Below are 21,531 nucleotides of genomic sequence, written 5' to 3'. Positions count from 1 at the left end.
TCTCTCCCTCTCTCTGTCGTTACTTTCGAGAAATTGTAATTTTATTTAACAATTAATCCATGAAGAACTTCATATATTGAAGGAATTCATCAGAAATTCACTGTGTGTTTGTCAGAAGGAATTTCTGAGTGCAAAATGTTTCGGAGAGACTGTGTTGCTGGAAACTCCATCATCAACTAAATATGTAAAGACGGAAATGTATTCCCACCAAAATCCTCTTTAAAGTATCTGTTTATGGGTCTAATATTTAATTCATAGTACACAATGTGTTTCGAAATTTACCCTAGAGTTTTGCTAAAGGGGCGGAGAGGGGGTGAGGGGTGAATGGGAGAGGACACATGAGACTCCCCTATTTACAATTCGATGTGTAGTACCACGAAACTCCAATGCCGAATCCACTTTATTTCAATAAATCCATTCTCTTCTGTTTTTGCAGCAACCAATACAAGCGGTAGCAGTGGTAGCAGTAGCAAAAATAATAATGAGGCATCAACACCAAATACCAACAATGTGATGTCAGTGAAAAAGGCACGACCTAAAACGGCATCACCAACCCGTCATGGTCCTCAGCAGTGTCAGGTGAAAATTTAATAACACTATTTGCACACCAAAAACATTTCCATCTCTCCTTCTGCCCATTTTTCGAAATTTTCTCTCTTTACATCGCGCACCCCCTTTAAATTATTTTGCAACATCCCCAAAAAGTTAACAACAAAAGCACCATCATTTTCTTGTTTATACATAAAACGCGCCGCGATGGTGAATGGAAGGGAGGGGGTTGGAAAAACTCGCGTCTATTATCATTTTATCAACGTACCAGTGTACATCCATGCTTACAGTAAATTGCCAGGCAATTTACAATGTCATCGTCGTAAATTGGTTTCACATTCATTTTGTGTTCTCTCTCACGGAGATGCTCCTACTCCTATATATGGCAAAATTGTAAATTCAATGCCATCATTAGCTTTCTTCATTTAAAATGAGAGGCTAAACATAACCAAAGTGTAAGTGAGGTCCGTACTCTACTTGGATATCATGAGAAAATTAATAATAAATTTTCTTATGTATCCTCAACCATACATAGGTAGCTTCTTGTGCTCTCGTGAATTATTTCAAGTTAAACTGAAAGTCATGTATACACACTGTGTGTATATTGTCGCCATTCATGGGAACAAAATGCTCTCAATGTACCAGATGGGGCCACACGCGGTGTTAGAAACTATATAGAGGTCACTTGATATTTGTCACCACAAAACCCTCATAGTTCTTGCTATATAATAATTTCCCGACTGCATTTTATGCACGAAGTGATAACACTGCAAATAATGACTTTAGAATTTAGAGAAACTTGCCTGAAAATGTTAACAGTTAAGGACATTCAGAAGGACATAGTTCTATAGTTTATTGCTAGAATTAGAATATAGAAAATCCTTGAAAAGATTTTTTTCCTCTCAACAGTTTTAGACGTTTTATGTTTTACAAATTTTAACATAAAACTTTTTAAAAAATTCTTTAAAAAAATCCTAATACGACCCTGTGATGGAAATTTTCAAATGAAAAGCAAACCCATAATTTTCACGGAGAGAAGAAAATCTCACAGTATTCCATTCCAAATCTATAGCAGAATGAGGAGACTAAAAAAAAGTAGGACAGGACAATTCCTCGAGGGGATTTTAATTCTCAATTTATGAAAAAGCAAATGCGCAAATTGTAACCCATTCTCTCACACCTTTCACCTCTTTTTCTCTTCTGATTTATACCTCCAATCAAACCACAAAATGTTATTGTATGAATTTTGAATTGGATTTTGCCCATTTTGCCATTTATGTGTAGTTATGCTGATGAAGAAAAACCTTGAGAAAAACCCAAAATATTTTCAAATGGACAATCTCTTATCCTTATCAAAGGTGGATTGAGTGAGTGGGGGCGGCAGGGAGGGGGGTGAATGTTGTATATTTTGGGGGACAATTTGGAAACAATTGATATTGAATTTCAATGATATTCGCATAAAGTTAGGTTGTATGTTTTATACCTCCTATACTCGAGGGTAAAAGGGCGAATTTCTTTTTTGCCTTTTTTCCTCACCATCCTTCTTTCAAAATTATGTTGAATATAAAATTGGCAAGAAAAAATGGCGCCCGTAAACAAACTTTTCCATAAAATAAAATAGAAATTCATTCATCCTAAATTGGTTTCATTTTTCACACAAAGATATTACCTACAGGTACATATTATGTAGGTACGTACATACAGTCTTATGTCTCCTTGACCCCATGATGTCTGACACAAGAGCTGTGTGAAAGGGGAAAAATTTAAACATTTTCACGTGTCAGAATTGCAATTTTTTCGGGTTTGATGGTGTCAGAAGTAAAAGAAGAAGCAAAAAAAAAATAAAAGAAAGAAAAGGAATTGTGTGTGCAGAACGACCATGGTTATCTTTTACGGTGACAGGAGTCTAATGGAGTTTGTGCGTCGTTTGAATTTTAAGTGCCACTTGATTTCTCTTCCTTCACACACATTTTACCTTTTTCTGCGCATTCATTTCCGTTTTCTTATACTCCCACCACCACCACCCCCCACACCCTTTCCTCCCCGACCAATGTTGGTGGCGGAGTTACTCAAGTGACGGACTACGAATAAAGGGGCGGGAGGGTGGCGGTATAATGTTGCAGCCTGGTGATGGTGCTGGGAGAAAGTAAAGAATGTCACTATTTATTTGTCTTCTTCTTCAACACACAACCACCCACTCACCCTCAATCCCATCATCATTCCTCTGCCAACATAGACACCGCACAATCACAATGCTCTTAATTCTTCTTTCGTATCTCCTTCCTCATTCCCCATCATGATGAATTCCCATCATTAATTTGCAATTTTCATAGAAATAAAATTTTCTTTCTTAATGATCCAACCACATCCTATCACTCTATATAGGTATACTTTTCAAATATAATAGGTATCTATATTTTCGCTAAATTGATTTAAATTGAGAAGAAGAATAAATTAAATCATTCCCTAGTCAAAATAGCGCATTCTTGGTTGATTTATATGAAATAACCGTTTTGTCTTTAGAAAGAGTCTGATGCACAATACATAGAGTAAGCCTCCTACAGGTAAAAAACAAATATTTCAAAGTTATTTAACATTGTCAAACAATCAAGAAAAGTGTCGTAATTTTGCACATTTCCCAATGCTTTTCAGGGGCATGATCACACTTTTCTTCAATCTTTGACAATGCTAAACAATAATTTAAAGTTGTGTCTCTTTTGAAAACTCTGCTGGACGACAGTTTTTCAATTCCGCTGTTGCCGTCTCCATGTTAGAATGCCTTCTGCAAAAAACTATTTGATGATGTTCAGAAATTGTTTGCACATGATCCACTGAGGAAGGCATTGCGCGTTTAATTCTGAACTGAGATTTCATTTCCGACGCTGACCGGGAGAAAAATAATTTTTCCATTTTTACTTCATTATTTCTATGTCGGCTACACAAAAAAAACTAATAATTTAAAAATTAAATTTTATTACATGCAGGGGACATATTCCATATGTTGTGCATAATACTCTTTATATTAAAGCTTTCATCACAAATTTATATTTAAAAAAAAAAGTAAAAGATTTAACTATTTTATATTAATTTCTTTAGAACTCGGAAAAAATATTCAAAATTTAAATATTTAAGGCTATAAAATTTTCCAGTATCGTCTCGATTTTTTTATTAATAGGAAAAATTCAAATTTCATTTGCCCATTTCAACAGTAATGACCAATTAAAGCACAAAAGACATAGCACATTGGTTTGAGGATGGCAAAGACAGAGAAAAGTTGTAGCGTGCGCGTTAAAAAAGCGGGAATTACGATAATTATTCGTGCTCAACTATGCAGAAGAATTTATTTTTGTCAAGCAAAAGGGACTTTTTGAGTACAAAGGCATCCCAAATACCTGCAATTCCCCATGCTGTGTGTGTATACCCTCATTTCATTACATAAAAAAATGATAAGGAGAAAGAATAAAATAAAAGACCTCCGCGTCATTAGTAATATTTTTGTATGGTAAATTGTGGTGAGAAGTGTTGGGGGAGGGAGAGAAGAGGAGGAAATATCTGCCACATAGTGGGTGGAGTATTAACGTTCTCGCTCAATATACTCTGAATAACGAAATTTTTGTGTCTATTGTGTGATTTGAGTGAATAAAAATATCCCTCCCTTGCCCCCCTTTTATACATAAAGCTCACCACACCGTGCTTTTTCTTGTTCTCATTCCCAAAATGTCTCTCTTTCTTCGCAATGTTTAGGTTTGCAGCAAAGTGTTTGGGAATGCCTCCGCCCTAGCTAAGCATAAATTAACACATAGCGATGAGAGGAAATATGTGTGTGGGATGTGTTCGAAGGCATTCAAGAGGCAGGATCATCTGTAAGTATATCGACCGGAACTTTTTCTTTCCTCCCTCTCTTTACCACATATGAAATGTATTATATATAGCATCCCCATCCCTATACCAGAGAGAGAATTCCATCCTGACCACTAATTTGTCTATCGCACACAGGAATGGCCATATGCTGACTCATCGAAATAAAAAACCATATGAGTGTAAAGCCGAAGGTTGTGGAAAGTCCTATTGTGATGCTCGATCTCTTAGACGACATACAGAAAATCATCATAGCTCCCTGGCAATGACACCAACAACCCCGCATTCATCATTGTCATCCTCAACAGGACCACCAACTGGGCTAAGCTTGTCACCAGCCACAGCTAGTGGTTAGTAAAAGCTCCCAAAGTTCAAATTAATATACACACACCACACACAACACCCATCACCATACATACCAATTCCCCAAACACTTATATAATGTTTTTTTTGTTGTTGTTGATGCTTCCCTCATAACCACCCCCGTCCAATGCATTGCTTGTACAACGTATTACGTAGGTATTTAATATATAAATTGTGCTTTTCTCTCTGTCGAACAAATTAGGTGACGCGAGTTCACCACACGGAGCCACTTGCATCCCCTTTAGTTCAGCCAGCGACAACATAAGTTCCAAACCCTCATCACCCAGCTCCCCAGCGGGAGTCGGCAATGAGGGGCTAACACGCCAACAGTTGGATCTCATCAGTCAAATTATGCAGCAGACGAAACAAGCCAACGCGGGTCTGACAGCCTCAGCTGGACAACGCCAGACACCACGTCCGAGAACATGGAATATGCAGGTAGGATTCCAATTGCCATTTATCCCCGCAAATCCCAACTGAAAATTCCCCCAACACACATAACATATGCCAATTCACTTGCACAGAGGGATATTTATTTATTAAAAAAGATACGAATTACCAATAGTGGGAGTGAGACAAAAATGTACTGGTAAGCTGACCAAGCTTACGGGAGCTGTGTTTCTTTCAGTGTTCCAATTTTGTGAGAGCAAACTAGAACGCGAATTAATTTAAATACGCGCAAAGTCGGGAAAAGTTGAAAAGTCATACCCTAAGAAATGTTTGGAAGGCCATATCTCGAGAACGGATCCATAGATTTTCATAATTTTTTTTTTGTTTGAAAGGTCTTGAACTCAGCTATAACATATCGAAAAATGAAGAAAATTTAGGTCGCCATTTTCGAAAACTTTGTTTTCGATTTTAGCGCCTCTTGCGGTCATTTCTCGAAGTTGCAATGTTCTAGACATTTGTAGGGTTTCACGAAACCTTTCATTTGCGCTTGAGTTGATCAAGATCGGACTTGTAGAACTCGAGATATGACATGCCAACTTTGGAAGGCTATATCTCGAGAACGGATCCATAGATTTTCTTCATTTTTGGCATGAAGCTAGATAATATGGTCAGCTACAACATATCAAAAAATGAAAAAAATTTATGTCGCCGTTTTCGAGATATTCATCGAAAACTAATCGAAAATTTTGTTTTCGATTTTTGGCCCCCTAGCGGTCACTTTTGAAACTTCGGATGTTCTAGAGAGTTGTAGGGTTTGTTGAGATCTTTCATTTGACCCCGGGTTGATCAAAATCGGTCAAGCCGTTTTCGAGTTATGGTCGATTTTCGATGAAAAATTGTGGCGGCCATATTGACTAAACGGCTTGACCGATTTTCGAAAGTGAGGTATCGTTGGAAAGCTCTTGATGTCCCCTATAACATATAAAAATTTCAGATTTTTACCTATTACAGGGGCTGAGATATAGCGAAAACAAAATTTTGAGGTTATCCAAAATGGCGGACGCGGGGGTGGGGGGTAAAATTTGACATCATAATCGGATGTCTTCCAGTCGATATTTAAACTTTGCCGTTTACCGCAAGTCTCTATCTATTACCGTTCTCTTGCAATTTAGCTCTGAACTCCGGACGGACGGCCGGACGGCCGGACGGCCGGACGGCCGGAAAAAAAAATTTTTGGCGCATACGTTTTTTGGAATGTGGGGACCCTAATTCGTGCTCATCCCAAGTTTGAGCCCGATCTGACGACTTTCGATTTTGCTCGGTACACAAAAGCTGTGTCTGAAAGAAACACAGCTAAAAATTCACAGCATCAATGCTATCTTGCTAAATGAATTTCATTCTAAAATAATTTCAGCAAAGCTTAAATATCAAAATTAGAGCAACTATAGCACGTATTTATTACGTCATCAATACTATTTTACTTTTGCAAGACTAAAGAGAGGAAATTACATTTTTAAAAGCAGATTTTACTGCCCTAGAGTGAACAGCAAAAATTAGTTTAGTACACAAATCAACTTATCATTAATGTCCACCATATAAACTCCCTCTAAATATGTAGCCTCGTGCGTCTTTTACATGTCAATTGAATCGGTAGTCCCTCACATGAACGTGGTATAAAAACCCATCCCGGAGTGTTTATGTTCCGTGAACCCTTTAATGCTGTCAATGCGGGAAGAGACTACGCATCACCCAGGCAGTGGGTGCCTCCTCTCGCTTTTTTTTATTATTAGTAAAAGAAAAACAAGGGCAATTTATTGTTGAGAAAATAAGGATTTAGGAAACAATAAAACAGATTTATTGCCGTATTCAGCGGGTTCAGGGGGGGCTTCATGGAGGGTATGTGAAATTGTGAGGATGAGTACCCAAAATAACACTAATAATAATAATAAAGAGGGAAACAATGTGCCATCGTAAAATATTTCATTTCTCATACCCCTATAGCCCCAAAATTATCCCTGTTAACTCCACGTATTATTTATCGTCAATTGAATATTAAATGTCACGAAAGGGGGTCGATGGCATACATACACGACAGGTGGACCACATGGAGCTTTTGGATGAAGTTATTTCCAATTATTTGGGGGTTTTTCATGCTTGTCTTCTCCTCTCTCGCTCTCTCCCACATATTTGGCTATATTGAGACTTGAATTTATATGACTTTGCACTGTGTGCTGCTACCTTTCCATACATACATAACACAATTCTAGCGCCCATGAGAAGGCTATACGGGACCATGGGGTGCAGTGAAGGGAGGCAGAAGGGTGTGGGAAAAAAGAACTTTTAACTGGCAAAGTGTTAACTTCACCCATAAATCCGCAATATTATATTGAGATCCTTGGGAACAAGTTTCCCCATGTTCATTCATCCAGAAAGTCGAACATCACCAGATGTTGGAACTCTATAACTCGCTGTGTTGAGCTCAAACTCACCAACCAATTCCATTCCTTTCGCCCTCTAGCTCCTCATTGCACCCTCCAATAGCCCAACCTCCAACCCCTTTCAACGAAATCGCTTTCATTTATCCACACACACTCACTGCCAAAAACCTATGCACATATCTAAAGAGGAGTTTGGGGACCATCGAGGGAGATATTGGTGGTGTGTGGCTTGAGAATAAAATGTGCTGTATGCGATGATTTTCATTGTGTGCAAAAATAAATGCAGATATATGGAGAGCTTTTCCTTCCTTCACAGCATTTTCACACGATATAACTCGTATATCTTCATTGCGAATGACTCAAAAGTACCCAGACAAAATCCTAAGGTTTTCTCAAATTTAGTATCTGATTTTTGTAGAATAGGCACAGCTTTTGCATAACTCCATAAGCATTTTGTAAGCATAGCATAGAAATCAATATAAGAATATTTCTACGTTTGATGATTCTTTTCGAACGTGTGACATTTATTAATCGTTTGCAAAACATATTTTAAATCATTTTTAATGTATTTCAGCATGGAAATCGTTTCTTTTGGCATCTAAAGAAAAACCTGAGCTCTCTGAATTTTTAAAAGGTTCTTAAACCCCTAAAAGGCTTCCTTAGCTACGCCCCTGCTTTCTTTATTGAATTTCTAAAACATTTATAATTTATTTTCATTCTTCCGAAAATAATCGAGTCAATGAAGATCTAACTTTTTACGATTTAGCAATGATTTTAGTGAAAAAAATTGTATTATTTTTTAATCTTATTAATTTTGGGTATGTCTAGCTCTACGTTTTATGTATATTTTTCATCCTGGCCCAGGATGGTTAAAACGGGGAAAAAATTCCAGTTCACTAAATCGAATTATCCTGATTCCACACAATTCTTTCTGTCTCCCTTCACATCCATATACATACATTATTTGTGTGAGACAATCCCAAATGTTCAATGAGGGTTAAACCGGGAGGTCGGGGGGAGATGTGGGGTACTCACCGTGGGAGCTTTCACTACTTCACAAATCTCTTAGATTTCTATACTCTCACAAAATGGTTGGTTAAGGGAAAATTCGTTTGGAGAAATCTTACATACATACATACATATGTGTTATGCATTGAGCTTTCTTCTCCCTTTTTTTCTATATATCCCATCTGCTCTCATTGTTCCACCTCATCCCCCATCTAAGCATCCTAACCCCACACACAGTATGTATGCCGTGTATTCTACGTATGACTCTATTTAAGAGGATATAGAGGGTCCATTAGAGGTGGAAGTCTTTTTTTTCTCCTTCCTTTTCATCCGTACACTCTTCCACTAATATTTTTCTAGACTTTGTGCAGAGGTTTAGTCGACTAAATAAAATTGAATACGTGTGAGAATAGGTGGCTACACCGAGGCTTTCCACATATAACCTCATCTCCCAACACCACCCTCCCACACCTTTTTGGTTACAAACCACCCCTTCTCTGCTATATTCTCTGCATGAGACCATTCCTCGACCTCATCTCATTTTATAATGACACAACACCTACCAACGATGTGGACAAAAAAGGTATAGAATGTAGGTGGTATACCTACTGTGAGGCTACCAAAGGTATCTCGGTGCTATGTAGAGTACTTAAAGGGGAAATTACAAAGCGAATAGAAAGTTATAATCTCTAAAATCATACACCACACACACATACAACCCATGGTGGGGTTGAATATACTCCTCTGCCATACAATACCCATCCACATGAGATTCAAAAAGCGTACAAGAGGAATTGGAAGCTCTCTTTCGAGAGCTTGAAAGCCTCTCATACCCAATGGTAAGCTCAAAGCATGAGAAGAGGTTGATAGTTGACTGAAATTGGAGACTACGAATGAATAGATCATAGCACGTGCTACTAGACATATTATAATTTCAATAGAGAAAATACATAATATACTAATTTTAATTTACATATACCTACTCTTGCTTGTTATATTGTGTTTTAATGAAGTTTACTATATACACTACACATAAGGGTCGTAATTGTATTTATTATGTTTTCCAATAGGTATGAATTTATTTATTTATCTCAAATTTAACTCAAATCTTTATTTAAGTACTTTTGAAAATAAATTTATATTAGAGTTAGAAAAGAAATTCATTAATTTTTTTTTCAATTATAATATATTGTAAAAGATTCTTTAAAGGATAATATTAACTTTTTTCCTAAAGATATTTTTACAATATAAAAAAAATAAACTTCTGCAAATCCCCTAATTAAAAATAATGTTAATTTAAACATGAAAAAAAATAGTAGAATGAAAAATAAAAACCATTTTCGTGCAAAAAAAATTATCAACCCCTTTGCATAAATAAAATGGCGCTTGCCTCAATTACTTTAGCACAGCTTTTATCAAATACTCTCCACTTTGTGGAATATGTACACACATACAAAATGTATGTATAAGTAGAGTACATAAACATGGCGTTGGTGGTCGAAACAACTCTCTCTCGCGTTTTCTACAATTTTCATTTTAATGATTGCGATGTAAATGAATACAAAAGCTCAAGCGTACACACCGAAAAGCTCTCCACAATTGATGACTCCCTACCCCCGCGGTGGATGGGTGTGTGGATTTTTCAGCCCTTTTCTCTTTTTCCACCCACCCACCCACTTACCCCATTCATTTGGTATATTCATTTTGTAAAATTCTACCATCCTATGCGGAGAGGTCAGAAAACCATATTCAAATGACATAAGAGAGGAAGATAGAAAAAAAATTGTGTAAATTTTCCCAGTACCACAGGGAAAATTTGCTAATAAAATTAATCCCTCTCACAGCTTTTGGGAAAGTTTCTCCGAAGCGAAGAGATGTTGTGTTGTATACATATATGTACATAGTTGTTACGAAAGTGAATCATATTCAATCAACAATAAGGTTATTCTGTGAATTTGCATATGAAAATTAAATTTCACAGAATAATATCTAATTTGCTTATAAATACACAAAATTCCTATGTTACTACATCAATGGTATGTTATATATATACATAACAAGAGCATAGACACAAAATATCTTTATCATACAATTCTATATGTCTACTAAAGTGTAATGCAGCATAAATCATAAATCAACTAATGTACAAGATTAATTCATTGATCTGAGAAGGGAAGGGCGGGGGAAGAGGCGAGAATATTATGTTAATTTGTTGAAGAGGTTATTCAGAGTGAAATAAAGGCATTTCCATTTGCTTATGTATGGAATTCTGTTAACAGTGTTAACTATACATGTGCCCACTCTTGCAATAATTATTCTATTCATCGTATGGATTATTTATCTTCTTCTTTTGCTACTACAAAAAAAAGAATTAAATTGTTTGCAATTTTGCATCAATTAAATTTATTATTTTTCATTCAACTATTTCATACAAAACGACCAAAATGCCATGACAGATTAGTCCAATGGCTAATTATTATTTTCATGTCCTGCTTAGCTATATATAAATCGCTCGCTCTCTGTAGGTATGTTAGTGAAATAGTAAAGATAGTGTGGTGAATATCTTGTGTGTATAATGGTGTCTATTGTATAATTTTATCACACAAAAGAGACCACAAAACCGGTGATAATTGCGAAAGTGTTTGATGACCTCCTCGGGAGACCCTTTTGTATAAATAAATACCAAAGCACTAAATTTTAAGTAAAGACAGTTTTTAAAGGAGCACCTCAAATTCAGAGCCTTTTCCCCCCCTCAGGCCCCATCGGTGTGCTTTAGCAAATCAATAAAATGTCTATTGTCGCAATTTTCCTTCGCGCGCTCTTTCTCTTTGGCTCCAAATCAAAATCGTCGTCTCACAAGGCATCGAAGGGGACGGGGGGACTTTCTTATTTTATCGTTTATTTTACCCAACTTTTCTGCAAGTAACAGCAAACAATGTCTGCCAAAGCTCTCCTGCCACCCACCCGAACCCCTTGGTTGTCCCCCTTGCCCGTGTGTTCGATGAAAGAAAATTCTCATGTAAAATTATCGAGGAGGAACGTTGGCAGAGAAGAGAGAGGCAAAAAAAAGTTAACTTTTGTTAAAGACAACTTTGAAATGTTTCGTATAAGCAAGTATACGGCATACATATTGTTACTTACATAGGAGGGATGTCTTGTGAGATGAAAACAATGGCAGAATCCAGATTATTTTATAGATTCCTCTTCCTGTATCCAATCAAATCCACCATACAATCCCCTCTTCCAAGTTTTATGGGGACGTTTCTTCTTTAACCACTCTTTATTTTTTTTCCTTGCCTGCCATCTTCTGTGACTGCCTTCCTCACCCACCCTATACCGTCCATCCCTCCGCAACCACCCACTTCTTCTTTTGCAACATAGATATATAAGGGACGATGGTGAAAGAAATTGTGCCATTTCATGATACAGTAACATCTCGTGCGAACATTGATTGAGGGTTTGGGTTGCTGGGTGGGTGGGGGAGGCGAAAGGCGAATGCTTTTCTTCTTTTTCCCTCAAAGTGAAATGAAATAAAAAGCCGACAGTGTGAGAGAAATAATAAAACAAAAAAAAAGAGTGAAGAACAAAAAGGCGAGGCGACACAATTTTCCGAGCAACTTAGTATTATATACAACACACACCTCGCGCGCCAGTTGAATCAGAGAGAGAGAAGGGGAATTAAATGAATTCCTTTTCATCATATGAACCATAAAATTAATTAAACCCATCGTCTATAAAAATCCTCCTAATCGAAACTCAAACACGTTCACCTGCTGCCACCCAGAGGGGTGGGCGAGATGGTGAGTGGGTGGATGGGTGGGTGTGAGGCGTCATTCATCCAATCTCAATGGCCCGTGATCGAATCACCGTCCCCCTCTTGTAATTTGCTATTATTTTAAAGATGCCACCACACCATCATTTATTGAGAAACTCAATACCCTCGGTTGGGGAGCGTGGGGGGAGATTTTTTTCTCAGCAACACAGGGTGATTGAGAAAGGGGATGAGTCGTGTGAACGGTTGAAAGAGTGTCGACAAGTAAGAAGTAACATTTTTGTTCAAGAAAAGCACACTCACACAGCAAAAATGTAATAATAGCCCCAACGTATTGAATGGAAAACTTTAACTTTTAATGGAAAATCGATCTAAAATACCAACGAGAAGCGCACAGAGAAGATGAAGTGACAGTAAAGCTCTCGAGTTTTATTTGGATATACAATAATACGATGCTATATATAACATAATATACATCTGTGTATTATGTATAAAAGAAGACGACAGAGACAAATCTTTGGGAATTACCTCAATTTTCTTCCTCTTATTCGAGGACAGTATTCATGCTGCTGACTGAGCGAACGAGAGATGTTTTCATAAAAGTTTAAAATGCAGTTTACATCTCTCGTGTAATTACGAATTCAAGATTAACATTCCCCATGATTGAGGATGTAGAAAAAGTATTAAAATGACATAAAATGAGTTTGGGAGAAGTACGTGTTATTGAATTTAAAGGACAATAAAAAGAATGTTTGTAAGAAGATCTTTGAATTTTCTTCCAATCAATTCAATATTATTCTATTTAATCGATTATATAGTGAGAAAGTGTAGGCGCCAGGTGAAAATTCTGGCATCTCAATCTTGATATTTATATACCACTGTCTAGGAGCTTTCATTCTGTGAAACTATTGCATGTTTCCAAGTACAATTGATCATTAAAATACTGTAGAAAATTATTAATTTAAAAAAACTTCCAAAGACTTAAAGTTTTAATTAAAATAAATGCAATCAAATCAAATAATTTTTCTCAATTTAATATAGAAAACTTTTGATTGAACATTTTTTATTCAACAAAAGTCTCCAACCCTCGTTGAATCCGACTTGTTTTCTGTAGCAACAATAAAAAAGAGAAAGTATTGGCATAATACGTTTCTTATTTGCTACACATCACTTATTTAATTTCCTTCTGCATCAAATTGTGTCAATAGATTTCCCACGCAGAGCTTTGAGAACAAAAAGCGCGCGATATATATTAAATCCTACAACAACAACAAAAATTCCAATTTAACTCCGTAATAAGAAAATGGGAGCAATAAAGGCGAAAAAGTCACGACGAATGGTGCGAGGTGTGGATGGATGAATTTAGTATATTGCAAGGGGTGGGTGGTATGCGATGGAAAAAAGTTTTGCAGTGAAAACCATCAATATCTGTTATATATTCAATGTTACGATGGAGAAATTTTATCATCATAGCGATTAAATTAAGTCAGCAAAATTGGCAAAGTTTTTTGTCCTTTTTATTTTTCCTTCTCGCTCCACACGGTTAGAATATTGCTGGCGCGAAAGGGGGGACGACACAAGGAATGATTCTAATTTAAAATTCAATTTTTTATTGCCACTTTCCAACCAGTAGAAAACTTCAATTTTATATTAATTCATTATGCAAATAATATGGGGGGGTGAATGCTGAGGCCATTGCGGGGACGTCAAGAGTTGGCTGGGAATATGTATGTATGTGTCTATGTGTTTTTTGGCCAGGCCAAAGATGAAGGAAATGGAGAACTTGGAGTGGGAGTGAAAGAATATAAATACGGGGGAGGGAGAAGGGTATGGTCATTTACCAACTGAATTTCTGAGAGAGAAAGTCCTTCACTTCGCTATCTGATGAGTGCTGGAAATTGACCTAAATTGTTATTCAAGTTGAACACTTTGGAGCTTTCGGGAGCATACACATATACATACTCTGTTCTAAGTACATGACTATATATTTTTCGGAGGGGGCGGAAAATGAATTGTATGGAGCTTCTTTGCTGGAATTTTTTTTCCTTAGTTGCCTTCCTAATTTATAGGAAAACTTTAAAAAGAAGAAGAGAATTTTAAAGCTTCAGCAAGAAAAAAATTTCACCAAAATGACTTCAATGTTGCACTGAAGCTTGGATTTTTATTTTTCAAAGATTTCTCAATTAGGAAAAATTAGTTTTTTTCTCCTACTCACTGGTAAGACGATGAAAATACATAATTTTCTCATTGATGAACTATATAGAAATTTATATGTATGTATGTATATAATAGAAAATTTGCTGCTTTGCCAATATTAGGATACCATTTAAATTTATGGGCATTGAAGAAGGGATGGTGATGCGAGAAAATGGAGTCATTTACTCATTGAACAGCCAACTGCCGGGGGTTGAGGGGGGAGGTGGGAGGGCTATATCTAGCCCAGGGGTTGTGAAAAGCTCAGCTAAAAAAATGAAATAAATTTTAAATGCGTGGAACAATGCGGGGGGACAGTGTGGAAAATCGTGTGTCAGCATAGAAGGATTTTAATACATAAAAGTCTAACAGAAAATGTACATCGTTTGGAGTTTGTGGAGAGTAGCGTATACGTAGTACATAAAAGAGGCAAGCTCCTAGGTCCCTCCTATTATATGGATTTTAATAAAACCTTGTTGACTATAAGCGGATTTAGACGTCCAATTAGGAAAACAGCAATGTACAACACAGAACCTCATTCCTCTAGACTTTTCGGAGCTCCCTCATCATCGTATTTACGCCATCGCATAGAACGTCCTGCAGAGATCCTTTTTTCTCGCACAGTTACCCTTCCTTTTTTCTTTCATTTCCATTCATCAGTATTATTATGCATTCATTTAACACCGCACCAAGTTCTTCTTCCATCCACCAGAAATGGAATTAGTGTGTATAGTAGAGTATTGCGCGAAGGGGAAAAGAGATGGGGAGACACCCCCATCCCAACCAAATGCCAACACTATAGACAATTAAAATATTTATGTTGCTTCTTCGTCACTTCTGCAACCACCGCATAGTTTAGCGAAATTTTGAATAAGGGTTTGTGAGAGCGGTAGGAAGAGATTAGGTTGGTTGGTTGCGTGGGTGTAGGGGAGGAACGAGATGCAAATTTTCATGCAATTTTCACGACAGAGAGAGCTTTTGAAAATAAATTTTATGTGTGTGGGTTTCACTTCTATTCTATATAGCAATAATACGTACATTACATACTACACTGTATCCCACTTCTGACACCATTGTTGCGCAAGATAGAATTTAAGTGCGTTTAAAATGGAAAATACTTAAAGCCCTATTCCATTCGATAATTGAATTATATCGCTTTGCTGATTCTATACCATTTAAACGTGTTGTGTTGCTATGTACATACCTACATACATATCTAAAGTCCACATGTATGTGAGTGATCTGATGCCATGTGAATTGTTGCTTCATTGCAGACCCAATTGCAGCAAACACAATCAAAGTTGTCACCAAATTCCGAAAATGCAGCAAATAGCATCAATTCATCATCCCCATCTATAGGACCGAATGTGCCAAAATTGGAACAGAAGCCGGTGGAGTGCAATCTGTGTCATCGAAAATTCAAGAATATTCCAGCCCTTAATGGGCACATGCGTCTCCATGGCGGGTACTTCAAGAAGGATGCCGAAACGAAGAAATGTGATAAGAAGGAGACACCAGGACCACCCCTTCAGACAGCAAGTGTGGGTGTAAGAGCTCTCATTGAGGAGAAGATTATAAGCAAACGAAGCAAGGATCTCAAGGTAAGCCATTATATGTAATACCGTAGTAAGGATACCGTCAAAAAGTATGGGAACAGTTGGAAAATGTATAATGATTTTCTCGCGTATAATTCGCCACGAGCTGTATTCTCTAAGAGTGAAAAACTCTCGTTATAAACTCCAGAAGGATTTTTGCAGGGAAAAAGTGAGGAAAACTTCACATGAGCTTGATCCTCTAGGAAAAATAATGCATCTGTGATAAACTCCCGTACGATTTTCCCGGTTTTTACGTTTCTTTTAAAGAGCTAAAGCCTTCAGGAGTTTATCACGGGAGTTTTTCACTTTTTGAGAATTCATGGCCAAGTGCCTCCATTGTCCAGAAATTCTTTTTTTCTTCCTTAAAAAAATTTATTTCTTGTGAATTATATATACAAAATATTTGATTTCTATATTACATACATGTATATTACGCACTATGGCAACTCACAGTGAGATTTATTTATTTTTCTTCCACTCCCCCTCTCGCGCGCAAAAAAGGGTGCCTTTGTTGTGCCTGCACCACCATTAGCTGCGCGTCGTCTTTCCGACACGGAGTCTTTTCTATCCTCCAAATTGACGCCATCCACCTCAGCTGGCGTCACCCTACCCAGCTTGTGTCACACAACCACCACGACAATTGCCACTGCGCTCCAAATTGCAACGAGTGTTGCCCCAACTGTAGCTGGCAAGACCACAAAAACCGACGTTGTACTCTCGTCTTCCCAGCCAGATAGCAAGGATGCTACGTTGATTGAGCTCCTCAAGCGCGGCACGAAGGTGGCGGTTAAGAGGACAAGCTCAGATCCTGGGACGGCAGCACAACCACCACCGCCACCCCTTGTTGCCGAAACATCCACAGGATCGTCTGTGACTAAGAGTACACCGGGAACACCCACCACAACCCCACCACTAGCACTGTCGATTGGCACAAACGAGAGCACCCCCCTGGCACTGACAATCTCCCAAGATGCCCCGGGGACGAGTGATGTGTTCACCCTCGCATATTCCACCGACTCCAATAGTGGCTTCTTCCACGACAATGAGGTGTATGGTGTGAATGATACAGCCATGCTCCTCCAGGCGGTTGATTCGATTCAACTCCTCCACGAGGGGACAACGAATTCTGAGCAAATTGACGATATGAATGCCCTGGGTGATTATGCCACCCTCACGCCAAACTTTGCTTCATCACGCCAATTGCAGGCTGTCCTCAATTCGCCGCTACCCGAGAGCTTGGCGGAATTTAGTACCCTCCATTCCAAGGACTACATCCTCTACGGAAATTCCCCATCTGCAGTGACACAATCATCTGCGTCACCCCTTCCATCGCCCCTGGCATACCCAACCCCACCGGCGAGCCACGAAGCTGTAGCACAGGCATCCCCCTTCCTGGATGACAGTCATCATTTTGCCGATGTTGGTCCCTTTTTTGGGGATGAGAAAAAACCAACGGCCTTCCTGGAAGACGTTAGCAAGGAATTGACTGACAACGAACGCATTATGCAGCTAAAGAATGAACTTTTCAGCGACAGTAAATCCATGCTGGATGAAAAACCCGATATCTTCAAGGAGGATCCCGATAGAGATCGTTTGCGTGATTTGGCGTTCCTCGATGAACCCGATAGTTTCCTCGAAGATGCCCAGAACCCATCATCACCGCTCTCGGCGGCATTCTTTAGTGCAACAATGTCAAGTGCTGAGGAAGTCAAGGAGGCCCTCCAGGAAGTTCTGCCCAATGAGAATTTAACTGAGGAAACAGCCACGGAAACTGATGATATTGATCTGTACTACCTGCCCATGTGCAATCTCCAATCACAGATGATGCCAAATTCAGATGATCCCCTCCTGTCGTCGTCACCGAAGGAGTTTGTCAGTCGACCAAATCGATTTGAATTTGGCGTCTTCTGCCCACCAAGTGCTAAGCGTACAAAAGGTAATAATACCAGCGATGATAATGTGCAGCCCACCGCAACACCACTAACCGTCCAAACAGAGCAGCCTCTTCCACCGAAGGATAGTGAGGTCTTCCTCAGCCCAAGCAGCATTTCCTCCGCGTCAACACCATCGCCGAAAATGCTGCCGCTGGCAAGTCTTGTGACACGAAAACGCCACCACACGGAACACTATGCGCGTGTTTATGAGAGATTCCGGTCGCGCCTGAGAAATATCAATACATCCCACTTTACACCATCCCCAATTCTCAATCCAAGTCGAAATGCATCCGGGATTTATTTTTGCTTGATAAAGGATGGCCTTCAGGAGGAGGATGACTGTCTCCTGTCGAGTAGTGAGGATTTAACAAATCTCCTGGACAGCCCACGAATAAACATTGGGGTGAATCATCAAGCGAGAATACCGGAATGTGTGGAAAGAGACACAGTGGAGGATGATGAGCAGGAAAATGCGGAGGATATTTTGCAATGGGATCCAACTTTTGTCACCGATGAACGTCAATTGCGACGATATGTGGAACTGTCGAAAAGCTCTGCTGTACCCATGGGGACGCATTCAGAGGAGATGGCACTCAAGACCCTCATGGAATCCCATGGGGAGATCCACAAAGCCATCCTGGAGCTCCTTCAGGCACCTGCAACGGCACTCCATAAGCGCTGGACACCGCAAGAGATTAAACTTTTCCTCAAAGGACTCGAAACTTTCCGCAAGGACTTCTACAGAATAAGCAAAGAGGTACGAAGTAGTCTATGTCTTACACTTTGGGATTTACTAAGAAAGGGTAGCTAACTAACGAGAAGGGAGGCGGGTGAATTGGGGATTACCATGCCGTGGGGATGCTTAAGAAAACATCTCTCAATGTTTTATCTGTGAAATTTCAGATTCCACACAAATCAACGGGTGATTGCATCCAATTGTACTACTTCTGGAAGAAGCTCTGTGTGGATTACAAATTAACACACTTACAGCAAAATAACCAGCGGCGAATTTCCCACGAATTGAACAACAATGCCCCACTTGTCTTTGGGACCGATTCACACCACACCCCATCCACCCTTTCGCATACATCCCACACGGATATTCGACCCCACATCTGCGAAATGCCAGATTGCTCAGCTGTAAGTATATTCACAATTGGAATATCCCCCTTTATCGCATTTTCTCTTTATTCTTCTTTTTTTTTTTGTTCTCACCCTTCGTTTGAGGGTGATTTTTTATGGGTACCTCAACGCGTGTGTTTTTGCTGGTACGCATATACCTGTGTTCCCCCTTTGTATGTTTTTTTTTGTGCTGCTTTTCTTTCTTTCTTCCCTTTGGCTCCACCAATTTGCAATTTGAGTTGTTGATTTTAACCATCCGCCACCTCACAAAAACCTCCCCCACCCCACGTCGCAGCAAAAGCCTCTTTCCATGATTAACAAAATAGAGAGAGTGAGCATCTTGAGACACAAACACACACAACATACACCTTACCTTAATCCCTTTGTAGAGCTTCTCGAGCAAAGCCGCCCTCCATGGACATACAAAGTTACATTGCATGGGTCGAAGCATGAATGTCTCAAGCAGTGCCAGCACATCATCCAGCAGCAGTAGCGGTTCCACCGTTAAGGATGATTTCCCCTGCAAGGTGTGCGGCAAGTAAGATCACCCCAGAATCCTTAACAAAAGAAAAAAAATAATTACAATCGCTGCTCCTTTTATGCAATAAAAAATTTACTAAAGCTCACTGTTAGTGTTTGGTGGTTGTATGAAAAAATAATTAATTAATTAACAGCATCAAGTTGAGCATAAAATTATGAAGAAGAAGAAAAAGATCTTCTATGTAGGATTCCATTCAAGATGGAGACGCCTGGTTATACCCGGCGTCTCCACTGTTGCTCAAAAGGCTCAAAAGAGCATTTAGAGATCTTGACTCAAACCATCTTATTGAGACTCAGGAATACCTTATTTGGACGAAAGTTTTATCTAATGTGGACTCAATTTTTACCTAAAAAACTTCTCAAGTTAATCTTAATGATCTATCAAATAAAAAACATTTTTTCCGGATTTTCTTTTGATAAATTTACAGTAACTAAAGTCTTATACACAAATGTAGATGTTTGGCAGCTATTACCAGTTTTGTCCTCCAAGTGTTTGCAAAAAACTCAATGGGGTCGATTCTGATAAAAATCTTTCCTTTTCTAGCAACTTAAAACTCTTGTAAGATTTTGACAGATTGAGTTTTTGAATCGTTCTTTTGTCGTACTATATAAGAAAAACAAAGAATATTTTTTTTTCCGCAAAACAGTCAAAAAGATCTTTAAAGAGCTTTTGAAGAGTAATTTCCCTTCAAAAGCACGATTAAAGATAGAAACAAACTGCCAAAATCATAAAAGATTTTTCCCAGAATACTAAAAATCTTATAAATGACGAATTGTAAGAAAAGAAAATATTTTTATCAGAATCTACCCCTATACCCTCAAAAAGTTCTCGGGTGAACAAAAATTGTATATTTTTATGGCAAATTTCAAGGGGTTATATCTCCAGCAGTGATTAACTGATTTTCAAAAATCTACCAGTTTTGGAAAGATACATTACTCATCTTTTTAAAACTGATTTTTTGAAAATCAATCAATCCGTTATTTTTTGGCAGCCATTTTGGTAAATTTATGAGAAGATTTTTTTTTAGTTTCATTCTAACTTCTTGAATTCTGGCCACTAGTTCACCGATTTTGACAAATAGATTATCGTTGGAAAGGTAATTTAATTCTCTTTCTAAATCGGATAAATTTTGGAAAATCGGTCGAGCGGTTCGCTTGAGGCAGCAATTCTAGAAAACTATAGTGAAAAAATACATTTTTGAGTATACATCTCGAACTAACCCATTTTATATTGTCTTTAGTAAAATAAATTAAAGTAAAACTTTAGTAGGGGAGAGCGGGGTTAAAAAAGTCACTTAAGGGTTTAGAAAAAGCTCAAAATATCATATTTCCCAAATAAATAAAGCGAAATGTATAGCTCATTTCTTTAGGAAATTTACTGCCCTATAACTCTTTCTTAGATCATTTTGCTCTATCTAGCTAGGAAATATGATATTTGAGGCTTTTTCCAAACCCTTAAGTGACTTTATTAACCCCGCCCTCCCCTATTAGAAAAAAAATCTTAAGACATGTACTAAATTATCGGAAGTGCTCATTCGTGCTTTTCACTAAAATTATTTTAGTGTGTATATTGTAAGATTCTGTTTTCCTTAAGAAATGTTCGATTTTTTTATATCTTCTGAGTGCTCTTAAGGTAAAACTCGCGGCTGCTTTAGGTGTTTTATCGTACTTACTAGACAAAAATTTAGGTGAACATTAGACAAAAGTTTCTCACAAATAAAGTATTTTTAAGTCCCAAGAAGACGTTTGAGTCCAAATTAGTTTTATCC

The 21,531-nt window shown here is 38.2% G+C and overlaps 1 protein-coding gene across 6 annotated transcripts in view; it reads left to right on the top strand.

Moving 5' to 3' along the window:
- LOC129787937 (uncharacterized) overlaps positions 1 to 21,531 on the top strand; it is a 63,574-nt gene that overhangs the window by 34,575 nt on the left and 7,468 nt on the right. For 4 of the 6 annotated variants that reach the window (XM_055823803.1, XM_055823802.1, XM_055823801.1 and 1 more), the window contains exons 5-12: positions 437 to 579; positions 4,294 to 4,412; positions 4,546 to 4,757; positions 4,973 to 5,208; positions 15,846 to 16,172; positions 16,668 to 18,857; positions 19,004 to 19,240; positions 19,612 to 19,760. In XM_055823803.1, coding sequence (XP_055679778.1) covers positions 437 to 579; positions 4,294 to 4,412; positions 4,546 to 4,757; positions 4,973 to 5,208; positions 15,846 to 16,172; positions 16,668 to 18,857; positions 19,004 to 19,240; positions 19,612 to 19,760 — 3,613 coding nt within the window. Of the gene's footprint in view, positions 1 to 436; positions 580 to 4,293; positions 4,413 to 4,545; positions 4,758 to 4,972; positions 5,209 to 15,845; positions 16,173 to 16,667; positions 18,858 to 19,003; positions 19,241 to 19,327; positions 19,369 to 19,611; positions 19,761 to 21,531 lie in introns of all 6 variants that reach the window. The other 2 variants (XM_055823805.1, XM_055823804.1) reach the window with 2 other exon arrangements.

Source organism: Lutzomyia longipalpis, chromosome 1 (assembly GCF_024334085.1).
Source record: "Lutzomyia longipalpis isolate SR_M1_2022 chromosome 1, ASM2433408v1".
NCBI classification, from domain to species: Eukaryota; Metazoa; Arthropoda; class Insecta; order Diptera; family Psychodidae; genus Lutzomyia; species Lutzomyia longipalpis.
The sequence above is the reverse complement of the archived record's forward strand: the minus strand, read 5'-3'. Positions and strand labels throughout refer to the sequence as shown.